Raw genomic sequence first — 15,354 nt, 5'->3', positions numbered from 1 at the left:
GTGTAGATGTCGATTTCAATAAATGAGGCAGAAAAACAAATTATGTGAATCTTTATCAGTCGTTATAATGCGGGCTGATTCTCGATTTATAAGAGGAAATGATTTATACAAGTTCACTGTGACGATGCGACATAATTTGAAAACACAGCAGCAAATTTTGCTGTTAAAGGTATTGAAGAGGAGTGGTAAAAACAACACTAGTTTAGGTATGAAAGCTTACTGATTGAAATACATATTATTTGAAACGTTTTTGTTTTTTAACTATTTCCCTCCGAAATAAAGTCACATTCGAGAAGACTGCATCTAAAAAAAAAACCGCAGCAGCCTTTTTTCGGTCGTTAAAATTTATATTGTTAAAACCAAAATATAGGGCATTTGTATACATGGTGAACATTTTCTTCTTGTAGCCCATGACCTAGAGTGGTTTTTAGCATTGTTCGGGCGAACTTGCCAATAAAACAAATAATATATAAAGAAAGTTGTGCATGTTCTTTCACAATTTCCTATTATCTGGACTCACAACGGACTGAGCTCACATGTGTAATATCGAAGTCGTATAAAGCGCACGTATCTACCAAACAAGGTACTCAAGGCGCTGAGTATAATATACAAGGCGCTGAGTATATTTGAGTAATTACCAATAGTGTCCACTGCCTTTAAACTCTGTTCTTTATTGATAACATGAGGGTTATGTCTTGCAAGCCCTTTATAAGCCTCTGGTTTTATTACAAAGGCAATCACATCATCAGGCAAATTGTGTGTGATCCCCGAACACTATCTGAATCCTTATACCCCTCCGTAAAAACTGTAGTCTAAAAAAAAATCTGAGATCTAAACACTGATTAAAATTGCACTCGAGCCAGCAAACCAATTTGCGTTTTCATTTCACGTGCTGTAATTATGTTATTACTTCGACTGGTAGTTAAATCAAATCAGATTGGTTAGCACTGGATGGAAAGAACTAAAAAATAGTAATATACTTGCATCTAAATGAGCAATTATTTATGACCTTAAAAAATACCCCACCTTTTTGATCGGTGGATTTCCAACTGACAGGCCACGACACAAGTAGGGGGCATTTATATCAACAAAAAGTAAAGAATCTAGGAAAAGTAGCTTGTTTTTTTGCGTAATTCGTTCAGGTTGTTTGAATAAATGTCCGAACGTTATGACGAGCATCTTTTGCTTTAGAAAAATTTCAGGGGCGCTATGAAATGTTTTGAGTCTTTAAAAATCCAACAAGCTAGGTGTTAAAGGAACACGTTGCCTTGGATCGGTCGAGTTGGTCTTTGAAAAGCGTTTGTAACCGTTCGTTATAAAATGCATATGGCTAGAAAGATGTTTTAAAAATAGAATACAATGATCCACACACATTTGCCTCGAAATCGCATGGTTTTCCTTTTACTTTGTTTGTCGACGAGGTAAAAGAAAAAAAAAACACGCAATTTGAAGTAATATACGTTTGCGGATCATTATATTCTACTTAATCAAGAAGTGTACAACCTACCTATAATGTAGTTGAACAAATGAAGTCGTGTACAGCCTTCCTCCCTCTGGAACGGGAAAAGGCGAACACTTTGGTATAACCATGATTCACTTGGTATACAGCGTATACCTCTAATGTAGTTGAACAAACAAATGAAGTCGTGTACAGCCTTCCTCCCTCTGGAACGGGAAAAGGCGAACACTTTGGTATAACCATGATTCAACTTGGTATACAGCGTATACCTCTAATGTAGTTGAACAAATGAAGTCGTGTACAGCCTTCCTCCTTCTGGAACGGGAAAAGGCGAACACTTTGGTATAACCATGATTCAACTTGGTATACAGCCTATACCTCTAATGAGAGGGGGTATGTAGTTGAACAAAAATGAAGTCGTGTACAGCCTTCCTCCCTCTGGAACGATTCAACTTGGTATACAGCGTATACCTCTAATGTAGTTGAACAAATGAAGTCGTGTACAGCGTTCCTCCCTCTGGAACGGGAAAAGGCGAACACTTTGGTATAACCATGATTCAACTTGGTATAAAGGCTATACCTCTAATGTAGTTGAACAAATGAAGTCGTGTACAGCCTTCGTCCCTCTGGAACGGGAAAAGGCGAACACTTTAGTATAACCATGATTCAACTTGGTATACAGCCTATACCTCTAATGAGAGGGGGTATGTAGTTGAAGAAATCAAGTTGTGTACAGCTTTCCTCCCTCTGGAACGGGAAATGGGGAAGACTTTGGTATAACCATGATTCAACTTGGTATACAGCCTATACCTCTAATGTAGTTGAACAAATGAAGTTGCGTACAACCTCCGTCTCTGGAATGGGAATATCTTTCTAATCATACGCATTTTATAACAAACGGTTAGAAACGCTTTTTGAAGACCAACTCGACCGATCCAAGGCAACGTGTCCCTTTAACGTTAGTGCAACACTTCGCTCGATGTTCTTTTCGCCCTAGGCCTTCTTATTTTATTATATATACCACAAAATGGTAGCTCTACCCGGGAGAATCAGCTACGGAACGGGGAGGGAGGGGGTGGCGGGGTGGCTAGGTCACAAGGGCCTTCCAGCTAATTCAGTTACCTCTTCATAGCCTCTTGATACAACGCCGGTAGTTTTTTAACTTCAAATTGGGGTTATAGTGGGTGTGGCACGCAATTTGGGGATAATGTGCCCCCCCCCCCACTCTTGTAACACCACTTGTTGGCTGTTTGGCCGGGTACCAGCATGCACATCCATTATTGTTTTTCATATTATTAATTGTTTTTTGCTTCAGAACTACGTATTTTGATGTAAAATTACCTTTGTAGGTCTTCACAAAAGTATCATCAAATGTCATGCCAACTAGGCATAGTATAGCCTTCCCTCTTAAAGGCAGTGGACACTATTGGTAATTGTCAAAGACTAGCCTTCACAGTTGGTGTATCTCAACATTTGCATAAAATAACAAACCTGTGAAAATTTGAGCTCAATTGGTCGTCGAAGTTGCGAGATAACAACGAAAGAAAAAGGTTTTTGAACAAGTTGTGTGCGTTTAGATGGTTGATTTCGAGACCTCAAGTTCTAAATCTGAGGTCTCGAAATCAAATTCGTGGAAAATTACTTCTTTCTCGAAAACTAAGGCACTTCAGAGGGAGCCGTTTCTCACAATGTTTTATACTATCAACCTCTCTCCATTGCTCGTTACCAAGTGAGGTTTTATGCTGATAATTATTTTGAGTAATTACCAATAGTGTCCCCTGCCTTTAACGTTAAAGCAACACTTGGCTTGATGGTCTTTTCGCCCTAGGCCTACTTATTTATTTATATAGTATTTTTTTAAGTACGACGCACTAAAACACCCTCCCACACAAAATGGTAGCTCTATCCACGAGAATCAGCTACTGAACGGGGAGGGAGGGGGGGGGGGGTGGCTAGTTCGCAAGCCCCTTCCAGCTAATTCAGTTACCCCTTCTAGCCTCTTGATATGCCGGTAGTTTTTTATCTCAGAAGTCAGGACTTCAAATTGGGGTTAGTGGGTGTGGCACGCGAGACACATCAATTTGGGGATAATGTGCCCCGCCCACCCTCTTGTAACACCACGTGTTTGCTGTTTGTCCGGGTACCAGCAGGTACATCCATTATTGTTGTTCCATATATTAATTTGTTTGTTTGTTCAGAACTACGTATTTTGATGTAAAGTTACCTTTGCAGGTCTTCACAAAAGTATCATCAAATGTCATGCCAACTAGGCATAGTATAGCCTTCCCTCTTAACGTTAAAGCAACACTTGGCTTGATGTTCTTTTCGCCCTAGGCCTTCTTATTTTATTTATATAGTATTTTTTTGTACGACGCACTAAACACCCTCCCACACAAAATGGTAGTTCTACCCGGGAGAATCAGCTACGGAACGGGGAGGGAGGGGGGGGGGGTTGGTGGCTAGTTCGCAAGCCCCTTCCAGCTAATTCAGTTACCCCTTCTAGCCTCTTGATATAACGCCGGTAGTTTTTAACTTCAAATTGGGGTTATAGTGGGTGTGGCACGCAATTTGGAGGATAATGTGCCCCCACTCTTGTAACACCACTTGTTTGCTGTTTGTCCGGGTACCAGCAGGTACGTCCATTATTGTTTTTCACATATTAATTTATTTGTTTGTTTGTTCAGAACTACGTATTTTGATGTAAAATTACCTTTGTAGGTCTACACAAAAGTATCATCAAAAAATGTCATGCCAACTAGGCATATTATAGCCTTCCCTCTTAACTTACAGCCTTCAACAATCAAAGCACACTTTTATTGAGGGCGCCCTGGTAGATCTAAGTACTTTTAAGAAGTTCACAAAATAAATTTTGGATTTGATAGTACCACACTTTTTAATTATTTTAATGTTGTCCCTTTCGTTTTGTCATTTTGCCTTCGGAGAAAATTTCTACTCAGTGCCTTTAGATGGCGTCATACAGTGTTTGTTGGTATTTTTTAGCAGGTCATTCTCACTGCTGAGAAGTTCAATTCAATTTCAATTAAATAAATCAATTCAATGTACATTATTTTTATTGTTCATGTCGACAGTAACAATTTAGCATAGGCCTACAGTTGAAAACAAACAATGAGTATTATGTATGCCAGATAACCAGCAAAACAATGTATAAACATTTCTATTTACATGGCTCGAATTTACAGGGTTCGAATTTAGGTGAAAAGTCTACAAGACTGCCAGGACTTGTAAAGCTCAACTGAAAGATCTTGAGACTCAAAATCGACGTTTTAAAACATAATCTCATGCCGGAGCCTGTGGTTCAGTGTAAACTTGCTTTGAACATTTCGAAGTTTACGCCCTTACTTTGTATTCCTCTTTTCTGTGTCAGTTTCGCCCCCCCCCCCCGCCCCCACCTCTCCAGCCATCGCTGATAAACTGATCCTGTTGGCTGGAACATTTTGAGAATAACAACTTTGTAATCAGATTAATAAATAATCCTTATAGTCTATTATTTAGAAAACATTGCTAGCATTCTTTCATTCTTTCCCCTGTGTAGATCTCGATGTAAATGGACAGTGTTATTGTCTTTTTTCAGGAGAACTTATTGAAGCTGATAAAGGGCGCCCTCTTGCGTCATACTTCGATAAACAAAATGGCAGCCCCCACGGTGTGCATTCCTGGTGAGTGATACTCCTGTTTATAACACGGTTTATTACAAACGTGAATAGATATGGACGATTTAAACAGTTCTGGTTTGTAACATGAACACATAGCTCAGTTTTGCGGGGTTTTGGATTGAAAATTTCCCCAATTTTGATTGTTTTGTTTACTAAAATCATAAATCAAGTAAAGTTTTTACAGAGGGAGAGTGACACGCACGTGTGTTGTGTGTGTGTGTTACTGTTAATGTTATTGTGTTAATAGGTTGTGTGTACGGGTACCTGTCAACTCGGTTCCAAGTCATCTCGGTCCCAAGTCATCTCGGTCCCATGTCAACGAACTCGGTCCCAAGTCAACTCGGTTCTTCGACCAAATTTAACTTTTTTTGAATTATTTAATTGGTACTATTTCGTGCGTGTACTGTAAGTTAATAATAATATTTATTATGTTAAGCATGCCCTTAATAAGCAGGACAGTTCTTTTTCAGAATTGAGAAGTCTCCCGAACACACGAACAATCTACTCCGCGGTAGTGGAATTAAGCAAGACAGTTCTCTAAGAACAAAATCTACCTGGCAAGTAGATACACACATGGTGTTACCGCAAACCAAATATATATCGATACCTCACCATGCAATGCCTCAAATCATGCTCAAATCCTATATTTATTATGTTCTTGTAAAAGTTTACTTCCTTTGAATGTAAGTGTTTTCAACCAACCTTATTTTTGGTTTTATTTTTTTTATTTATTTGGTAGGCCTATGTGTTTTGATTTTTATTACGTGTAAGTTAACTGGAAAGTTCCTGTTTATTATTATTATTTTTAACCAAACATCAATTTTCTCATGTTTTAATTCTCAGAAATCGTACTTTTTTATATTATTTAAAAAATTTGTTGATAAAATAAACATCTCAAAGAGGATTAAATTGTTACTGTTTGTCAATTAATGTTAATTGTTGAGAGCCATACAAAAAACAATACTCTGGTTGAAAGCAAAGAAACAGTTGAAATTTATTCGCCCAACAAGAACTTCCCGTCAACCATACAGACCGACTTGACTTGGGGACTGAGTTGACTTGGGACCGAGTTGACTTGAGACCGAGTTGATTTGGGACCGAGTTGACTTGGGACCGAGTTGACTTGGGACCGAGTTGACTGGGACCGAGTTGACTTGGGACCGAGTTGACTCGTAAGCGTGTGTACTATGTGTACTGCGGGCGTGACTGTGTGACTAACTAAGCCACTTATAATTCTTTACGTACATACAATTATGTGTACCTCAGAAGCCTTGAGCATTCTTTCAAAATCAACGTGGAATATTGGCCAATCCGATTGTGTCAACATGACATTGGTTGTTGTATGTTTGCACTCTGCAGACTTCCATTTATTTATCAGTCACAGTGCATCATTCAGTAGAATCAATCAATGGTGTAGCTCTGCTGAGTTCGTGTCCTCGCTAGTCCGACAATTTATCCAGTGTATAATGTCCAAGTGAGTGGTCATGTGGGGTATAATGGGTTAATGTGTTGGGTTGGACCTGTGTACAACTACAAAGGCCTTGTTCAAAACAAAACTTGAATATAAGTTTTTGTCGGGATTAATGAAGGATACAGGTTACCGCAAATTTATGTCGAGTTTTGTATTATTCTGAGTAAACTTTGACTTTTTTCCACCATATTATTCATCAGGACAGCGTCTTGGAAGTGCTGAAGAATATAAATCTGGGAGAGGAACGTTTACGAGACAAGGTTTCATCTACTCGAGTCTGGCTGGTTTTCAACATGAAGTGAAAAAGGGAGAAGATGTGAGTATACATGTACATATATTAATTTTGGTTTTTACCCATACACCGATGTGTGTTAGCACTTTATACTCGGTACTTTCCCAAGTCCTGTGAAAAAAAATCACAGGCATGTTACTCGGGTGGGGTTCGAACCCACGACCCTTGCAATTCTAGAGCAGTGTCTTACCAACTAGACTACCGAGGTTGCCCGGCAGCTAGAGGCAGTTTGAATCCTATGTTTTGGCAGTGGGTACCGCAACGATATAATAGATGTTAAATTTGCATCGGGGATAAAGAATATTAATTTTTGTTTTTACCCATACACCGATGGGTAAAAACCATACATCGGTGTATTCTGAGATTACCATAACAATGGGGGTGTGGGGGGGGGGGGGGGTACACACTGCCACATATCGAGCATACCATTGCATTACTATTGTGAGTTAAGAATTTCACTGTATCTGTCATAATTAACTGTTATAATATCAATATTGAATTTGCATTCATTTCTATGTTTCTGTTTGAAAATATTTTCCTTTCATTTTTTATGTTTTTACCGTCCTCGTTAAGCGACCAAGTTATTGATTCAACTGGAGCTGGGTATAGTAATAGGCCTAGAGTACTTTTCATGTTCATTCATCGTTTAATCCCTAACCATTGCCCAGTCTTTGCCTTTTAATTTTTGAAATATGTTTTTATATAATGTTTTTATATAAATTTATAAGACTGTGTTTAAAATGTTGTATTTAAAGTGTGTATTATCCTATATTGTGTTTTTCATATTTGCTTGTATGTTGTAATGTTTTTCTTATTTATGAGGAGTGCTCTTTTAGATAGTGATTTAGTCCGTTTTTTGGGGGCAGTCACTTTGCTGTTGTGTCTTTTGTGTATTTCCAACATTTCTCTGTTTTATCGTAATGCTTGGTTTGATTTTATTCTAAATCTTCTGTTTAGGCCTAATGTAATGTTGTGTTTGTGAAAAGTCTGAATGAATAAGTAAAACATAAAAACAAATAAATAAATAATTAAATATGCAGATCATGAGTTACCAACGCAAGAATTGATTTTTAACTTAATTTTATTGTTTTTGTTTTGAGCTTCCTGAAATTCAGGTTCTTCTGGAAGATCAACAAACCATGGTACCAGAAGTAGGTTCTGTCGTCACAGCTAAGGTGAGATACATTTTATTTACCTTTTTGTGTAGCTAGAAGGTGTGCTTTAACATTCTTGTCACAGATGTGACTGCTATTCATATTTTGGTGATTGGTGGTTTAAAATCCTGTTCAGCCATTTTGCATTTAATTTTGTGTTTCAAGTGTCAAATTGAATTCCCATTCAATTTATTAGCTTTTAAACTATCCTCTTGTTTGATTTAAAGCCATTATACACTTTCGGTAAACATTATTGTCCAAGTCCCATACTTCGTGTATCACAACTTATATATAAAATAACAAACCTGTGAAAATTTAGGCTCAATCAGTCATCAGAGTCAGGAGAAAATAACGGGAAAACCCACTCTTGTTTCCGCGCGTTTCGCCGTGTCATGACATGTGTTTAAAATAAATTTGTAATTCTCGCTATCGAGAATTGATATTGTTTTAATGTTTTCTCAAAAAGTAAAGCATTTCATGGAACAATATTTCAAGAGAAGTCTTTCACCATTACCTTCTGTAAACCCTGTAAACTATTTGTAAATCTGTGAACTGTTTTTATTTTTTTTTTCTGTACCGAAAGTGTATAATGGCTTTTAAATCGTATTTGATTTGTTCTAAAAGTTCCTTTTTACCCCTGACTCGTGATTGAGTTTACTCCTGTAAGTATTTTTGGTACTTTTTGCACACTAACTGAACATTTTAGTTTCAAGGACTAAAACTACTTATTTTAATTTGTGTCTTGTAAAAAATAAATAGGAAATTTATATGGTAGCCAAGCCTAGTGCAAAATTGTTGTATGTTGTTGTTTAATGTCAGACATAAACTCCTGACTTAAAAACATTATTTCTGTACTTGGCCAAAACAATCTACTATTTGCCAAATAGATCTTAGATAAATTCATTTCTGACCCAGAAAATGTATTGAGTTTTCGCTCCATACTTTAGCGGAGTTTATTTTGTTTCCAAGCCAACAGATGCAAAGGTCTTCACTCTATATTATTCACAATGATGACATCACATCAGCGACCACACAGAGTGAACACTGCCCTCTGTTGTTCATTGGTCACAAAAGACACAACCCCCTTCAGCTGAAACTGTTTGAAAACCATTGCATGCGGTTGTCAGCGCGTGTTTTGTACAAATGAGAACTCCAAAAGTTTTTTTTTTTTTTTTTTGGGGGGGGGGGGGCGAATTTTGCTCGCACACTGCAGTATTTCAGATGACATACTTTTTTAGGACAATTTTGTCAAGAGTAATAGGCCTAACTTTGTGAGGTTAAATAATTTAAGATGTTTTTAAAATCAACATCAATTATCTGGAATATGATATCTTAAAAAAAATGTAATAATGGGGGACTTTTGGGATGTATGTAGCAACAGGCTAATCTCAATAATGTGCACATACTCAGAACTACATAAACAATGGTTGTTTACCTCGTAAGTCTGCTGCCACCTAGCGTTCCAGAGTCTCCCATTGGCCCAACAGAGCCAATTTTTCTTAAACAGTAGGCCTATAAATTATGTGTCATTACATTCTAAGCAAAGAAATTGTAATCATTGGCCTAAAATATCAAAACCTTGTTGTTGTATTATTAGGTACTCGATGTGAATCCTCGAAAGTGTTACAGTTTTTGTAAACAGTATCAATCATGAATCACATCTTCTAAACAAAGAAATTGTAACAATTGGTCCAAAATAGCAAATCATTCTTGTTGTATTATTAGGTAGTTAAAGTAAAATCTCCAAAAATTTAAAGTTTTTGAAAACAGTAGGCCTAACAGTTATTTGTAACACCTTCTTAACGAAAATTGTAAAAACTAGTTAGAAAGGAAATTATTTTTGCGTATAATTAGGTAGTGAATCCGAACCCTCAAAAATGTAAACGTTTTTTAAAAACAGTATCAATCATAATTTCTAATCTTAACTAAGAAATTGTAATAACTGGTCAAACATGTTAACAAATTCTTGTTGTTTTATTAGGTAGTGAATGTGAACCCTCGGTTCTGTCGCTGTGCCATCGTGGGGGTAGAGCGCACTCAACTCACCCAAAGCTTCAGAGGGATGATACGCAAAGAAGACATCAGAGCCACGGAGAAAGATAAAATAGAGGTGTACAAGTCCTTCAGGCCGGGAGATGTGGTCCTTGCAAGAATTGTATCCTTTTATAAGTGAAGGAGTTGCGATTGATTTATTTATTTTCATCACTGTACAGCGACAACAAAATGAGTCTGTACTTTCCAAAGAGAAATTTCAGCCCAGTCAAAAGGCTGATTCAATACAGTTGTGCATGAATATCGTAAAATTGCAGTACTGACAAAAAATTCTCTGTACAGAAATGAACAGACTATTATACACATATTGACTGGCAACGAGGTAACTAGTATACGTCTATTCCCCTGAGGGACTTTGAGTGACCCGAAGAGCGACCTAATTCCCAAGGCCGAAGGCCGAGGGAAGTTGGCCCCTCTTCTGGTCACTCACAGGCCCGAGGGGGAATAGACGTACACTAGTTACCGAATTATGCCAGTCAATATGTGTTTTATAACACAGCTCGGTCTTAAAATATGTCAAATAAGAACAGAAAAGGGAGTTTTGTAGTTGTTGTTCATGGTTCAAGTCAAGAGAGGGCGCTGTTACCACGGGCACTATACATGTGTTCAAAGACTATTGCCCGCTCTGGTACTATTCCCGCAAAACATGCGCGCGCGATCATTAGCCTATATTAGTTCATCCCATGTGACCGTGTTTCAGCCAACCAGAATACAGAACGAGCAAGAGGTGTGTTATTTATTTAAGATGTGATGTCATCAAACGTTTTAAGATTTTGACAAAAACATTTGTACTTGAAGGTTACCACACATAGTGGAATTTTACACTTTTCATAATGACTCTGTCTATTGGGAAAATGAGTGTATCTCAAAACTAAATCTGACCTTCTTAAAAAGTCCCCCTTAAGAAAACTCTTTTTACTGTCTCTCATCAGAAGTAACATGACCATCTTCTTCCATCGAATGTGCATCGGTTCATGACAGTTGTTTAAAAAAACATTTTGATGAACACACTCTTCCCAAAACCGTATTCTATTTCTTACCCCTCCCCAACCAAAGATAAAACTTAAGCAATGTTTTTTTTTCTGAAAAGGGATAGTTAAAAGTTTTTTGGTAAGAGGGGCTCCAAGGTGAGATTCTTTTTTTGTGCTGCACTCATTTTCAAATAGAAAAAGTCCTGATTAAAATGAAAACAAAAATTACAAGTCTCTACAAAACCTCTTGTTAAAATTGTGTACAATGCCATTGTGTACGGAAACCTTCAAGTGTCCATGTCCACAAAACTATTTTATAAACTTTCCCAAATCAGTATTTTAACATCCCCTCACCCGAGAAATAAATACTTAGTAATGGGATGTCAGTGTCAACATGGCCATTTTATATACAAAGCACATTAATTGTACCCTTCCCACGAAGCCACAACCGAGTGTGTAACCTGAACGTAATGGACGCATGAGCGTCATTGTGATGAACTGGACGCCCCCGTTTCCTGTTGTTTGGTTTTTAATTTCTCTATGTGTGTGTGGCTTTTAAAGGCACTGGACACTATTGGTAATTACTCAAAATAATTGTTTGCATAAAAACTTACTTGGTAACGAGCAATGGAGAGCTGTTGGTTGTATAAAACATTGTGAGAAACACCTCCCTCTGCGGTAAAGTAGCTTTGAGAAAGAGGTAATTTTTTCACTCAAATAATAAAAGCCTTCAGGCCTGACGCCTTTTATTAGGCATCTGTCTGAAAACACACAAAGTATTGCAGTAGGGGTATTTTTTCTTTCATTATTCTCTTACAAATTCAATGACCAATTAAGTCCAAATTTTCATAGAGTTTAATGGGATAGACCAAGTGAGAATACTGGTCTTTGACAATTACCAAACGTGTCCTGGGGTCGATTTCACAAAGAGTTAGGACTAGTCTTAACTTAGGACTAGTCCTAGGAGATATTAAACACGTATGGCTAGTCCTAAGTTGTTCGAGTCTAGTCGAGATAAGACTAGTCTTAATTCTTTGTGAAATCCACCCCAGTGCCTTTAAGAAAAGAAGATGTCTGCTTGTGCACGTAAACTCGTGGGTTTCCTTAGCACTGTCTCTACTTGCAGCTGTCTTTGGGTGATGCTCAGTCGTATCTCTTGTCGACTGCTGAGAATGAGCTAGGGGTTGTCCTCGCTCAGAGCGAAGCTGGTAAGGTTCTATTGTGTAGAAGTGTTAAGTGGTTATCACAACAGGTGACGGCTGGACGGAAAGGCTAGGTGTGGTTGGCATTCATGTATCCCACGCACCACCCCCTCCCCATCACCAAAGGTTAAACACTACCCGATGAAGTAAACAGGCCTGGAGTTATTTACATAATTGTAATTACTGAAAATTTATCTCACAGCATTTGCGTATTAGTGTTAAAGGGATTTAAACATCTAGCACCCAGCTTTCACAGTTCCATGACTTCCCGATATGCTCCAAGAACTCCTGATATTTCCCAAGATTCTTCCCAAGTTTCCTCGACCCCACATGCCCCGATTCCCAAAAATCTCATAGATTCCTCATTCCCCTGATTCACCCGAGTGCCCGCAATTCCCCAAAGTCCCCCGATTCACCCAGATTCCTTTAACTCCCAGTGTTTTCCCCAAGGTGCTCCCATATTCCCACCGATGCTCCCGATTCCCCTATTCCCTGTAATTCCCCTTGAACCCTACCCAAAGATCAATCCAGATTCCCAAACATTCCCCCATATCCCCCGATCACACCAATTTGCCACGGAGTCCCTGTAATTCCCAAATATATCCAAAGATCCCATGTGATTTCCCCATTATCCCCAGATTCCCTAGAGGCCCTGTAATCCCCAGGATCCCTAATTTCCCACAGATTCCCCTTGATTCCCTCAGATTCCCCTTGGTTCCCTCAGATTCCCCTTGATTCCCTCAGATTCCCTCAGATTCCCTCTTGATACCTCAAGTCCCCCATAATCTCCCATGCTCCCAAAGAGACTCCCGAACCCCAGCGCCAACAGTACTATGGATTCAATTCCAGCTTCACAAACCCACGTCTCTACCCCATGTGGCATATCTCATGTCGCCATAATAACATCACCCACGACAGGTACACAGGTACGTGCACACGTGAAATAATTTCCCCTATCGCCCCTGACAGCATCCAGCCCTACCTCCTCGCCAACTAGTAAAATTCCCTCTCCCTGATAAAACAGATAAGTCAAAATAAAATCAAAGGAATTCAGAAAAAAAAACACACCAAGACTTGAAGAAGAAGAAGAGAAAAAAACACCTCCATAATTGCGCCAAACTCAACACCTTAGGCATCGAGTCTTGCCCGAGCGCATTATACGACCGCACACCTGTTAGATTTAGACCGCGCAGAGCTCGTTCCAGACGGCGTTAATTTGATCGTATCATAGGATCAGAAGGTACTCGGCCATAAACCCCGGTCCCAACGTCTCTTTTGATCATCAGTTTATGTTAACACATGAAATACTTCATCATTTATGATACATAAATTTTTAGTATTTCCCCTTTCTCAAAGCCGGGCCTCATTTACCTTTTTGTTTCAAGGGGCTAAGGGTAGATGTACTCAGCTGTCGTATAGAACTAAACAGGTGGGCACCACGTGGGACTCGTGTACTCTTGGCGGAATATATGAACTCTTTTATTCAAGCATTGGCTAATTGTATTATTCTTGTTGACATTATTTTTCTTATAAGTGGGTCGCAAGGTCTTGGTTTAATTATCATAAATTATCATAAATTAATGTTGATGGTCGACTAGCAACACCGCCGTAATGACATGCTGGCGCTTAAAGACACATGACACCTTCGGTAGTTGTCGAAGACCAGTAATCACACTTGGTGCATCCCTATCTCAATGTTTTGCATAATATGCAAAACATAACAAATCTGTAAAAAATTTTGACTGAGTTGGTCATCGAAAGAAAAGTGACATCCTTGTTGCACAACATTGTGTGCTCGCTCGGTCTCCGTATGGTAAATGAAATCACTTTCTAAGTATCCCCTGACGTGAAGGAGAAAATGATGATAATGCCAAATTCCTTCATTTTTTTTGTATTTTGTGTTGCAGGTGTGAATATGATCCCGATCAGCTGGTGTGAGATGGTGTGCCCGAAGTCCCACGCTAAGGAGTACCGCAAAGTAGCTAGGGTACAATCACAGCACATCATACAACCTTCTGGTACATAGCACGCTCTCTTCAGCCTCAAGTAATCTATAAAACGACAGTATAAAATCCTCTGGGTTAGAGTTGACCCGGGTGACGTGGAGCCTGACCAATGTCTTGATCAGTATGACCCGGTCTCTGTTTCTAAATGACACAGGAATGGGTCAATAACAAAGAATCCGGATATGTATTTGGTTTGCGGTAACACCATGTGTGTATCTAACTTGCCAGGTAGAGTTTGTTCTAAGAGAACTGTCTTGCTTTATTCTACTACCGCGAAGTATATTAGATGTGTTCAGGGGTTTGGGAGACTTCGCAGTTCTGAAAAGAACAGTTCTTTCGAACCCCCGAACAATTACTCCGCGGTAGTAGAATGAAGCAAGACAGTTCTCTAAGAACAAACTCTACCTGGCAAGTAGATACACACATGGTGTTACCGCAAACAAATATATATTGATACCTGACCATGCAATGCCTTAAATCATATGAAGAATCAGAAGTAAACTCTCATTTTAAGATAAGTGTCCGGGTCAAACTGAGTTTTAGTTCGTATTATATCAAGGTATTCCGACATAAATCTGTCTGTTTTCTGATTTTAGAGGATGTGGTGCTGGTTCCAGGCTAGACTCGATTCAAGTCCCTTTCTCGTGCGAGAGGTCCCTATGGGCATATCCTACGTCAAAATGTAGCTATTGTGGTCCCGCGTGCATGCGGAACAGGTTTATGCAGAGCATCACAAAACAATAGTTTTCTGGCGATAGCACGGGATTGGGACTTGAGTCAAGTCTAGTGCCAGGCATGCGCATTGTACCAATCTTACCAGTGCCGAGTGACGTGTGGTTGTTGAGTTACCATAGTCTGACCTTTAGACGCTGTAACGAAAGAGGTATAACTCGTCAGAAAACATGTAAATAACAAGACTGTTTCAACAAATAATCCGGAGATTAGTTTCAAAAACTATGATTCCTCTCTTGAAGTGTTGACGGTGTCCGCAGGCCATGAATGTGCTCATTTCCCCTCGGAGCCAAATATTGCTCCAAAAGGCTTATGTCCAGTTTGTCGTCCCGCTAGCGCAT

At 38.9% G+C, this 15,354-nt stretch overlaps 1 protein-coding gene across 1 annotated transcript; it reads left to right on the top strand.

The window, feature by feature from the left end:
• The first annotated feature begins 5,096 nt into the window (after window positions 1-5,096).
• Window positions 5,097-14,666, top strand: LOC139937203 (exosome complex component CSL4-like). Its single transcript, XM_071932279.1, has 6 exons — window positions 5,097-5,136; window positions 6,805-6,920; window positions 7,997-8,071; window positions 10,032-10,205; window positions 12,200-12,281; window positions 14,183-14,666. The coding sequence occupies exons 1-6, from the start codon at window positions 5,109-5,111 to the stop codon at window positions 14,299-14,301; spliced, it is 594 nt and encodes a 197-aa protein (XP_071788380.1). The 5' UTR covers window positions 5,097-5,108; the 3' UTR covers window positions 14,302-14,666.
• The last annotated feature ends 688 nt before the right edge of the window (window positions 14,667-15,354 follow it).

Source organism: Asterias amurensis, chromosome 5, assembly GCF_032118995.1.
Source record: "Asterias amurensis chromosome 5, ASM3211899v1".
Lineage (NCBI taxonomy): Eukaryota > Metazoa > Echinodermata > Asteroidea > Forcipulatida > Asteriidae > Asterias > Asterias amurensis.
The sequence above is the reverse complement of the archived record's forward strand: the minus strand, read 5'-3'. Positions and strand labels throughout refer to the sequence as shown.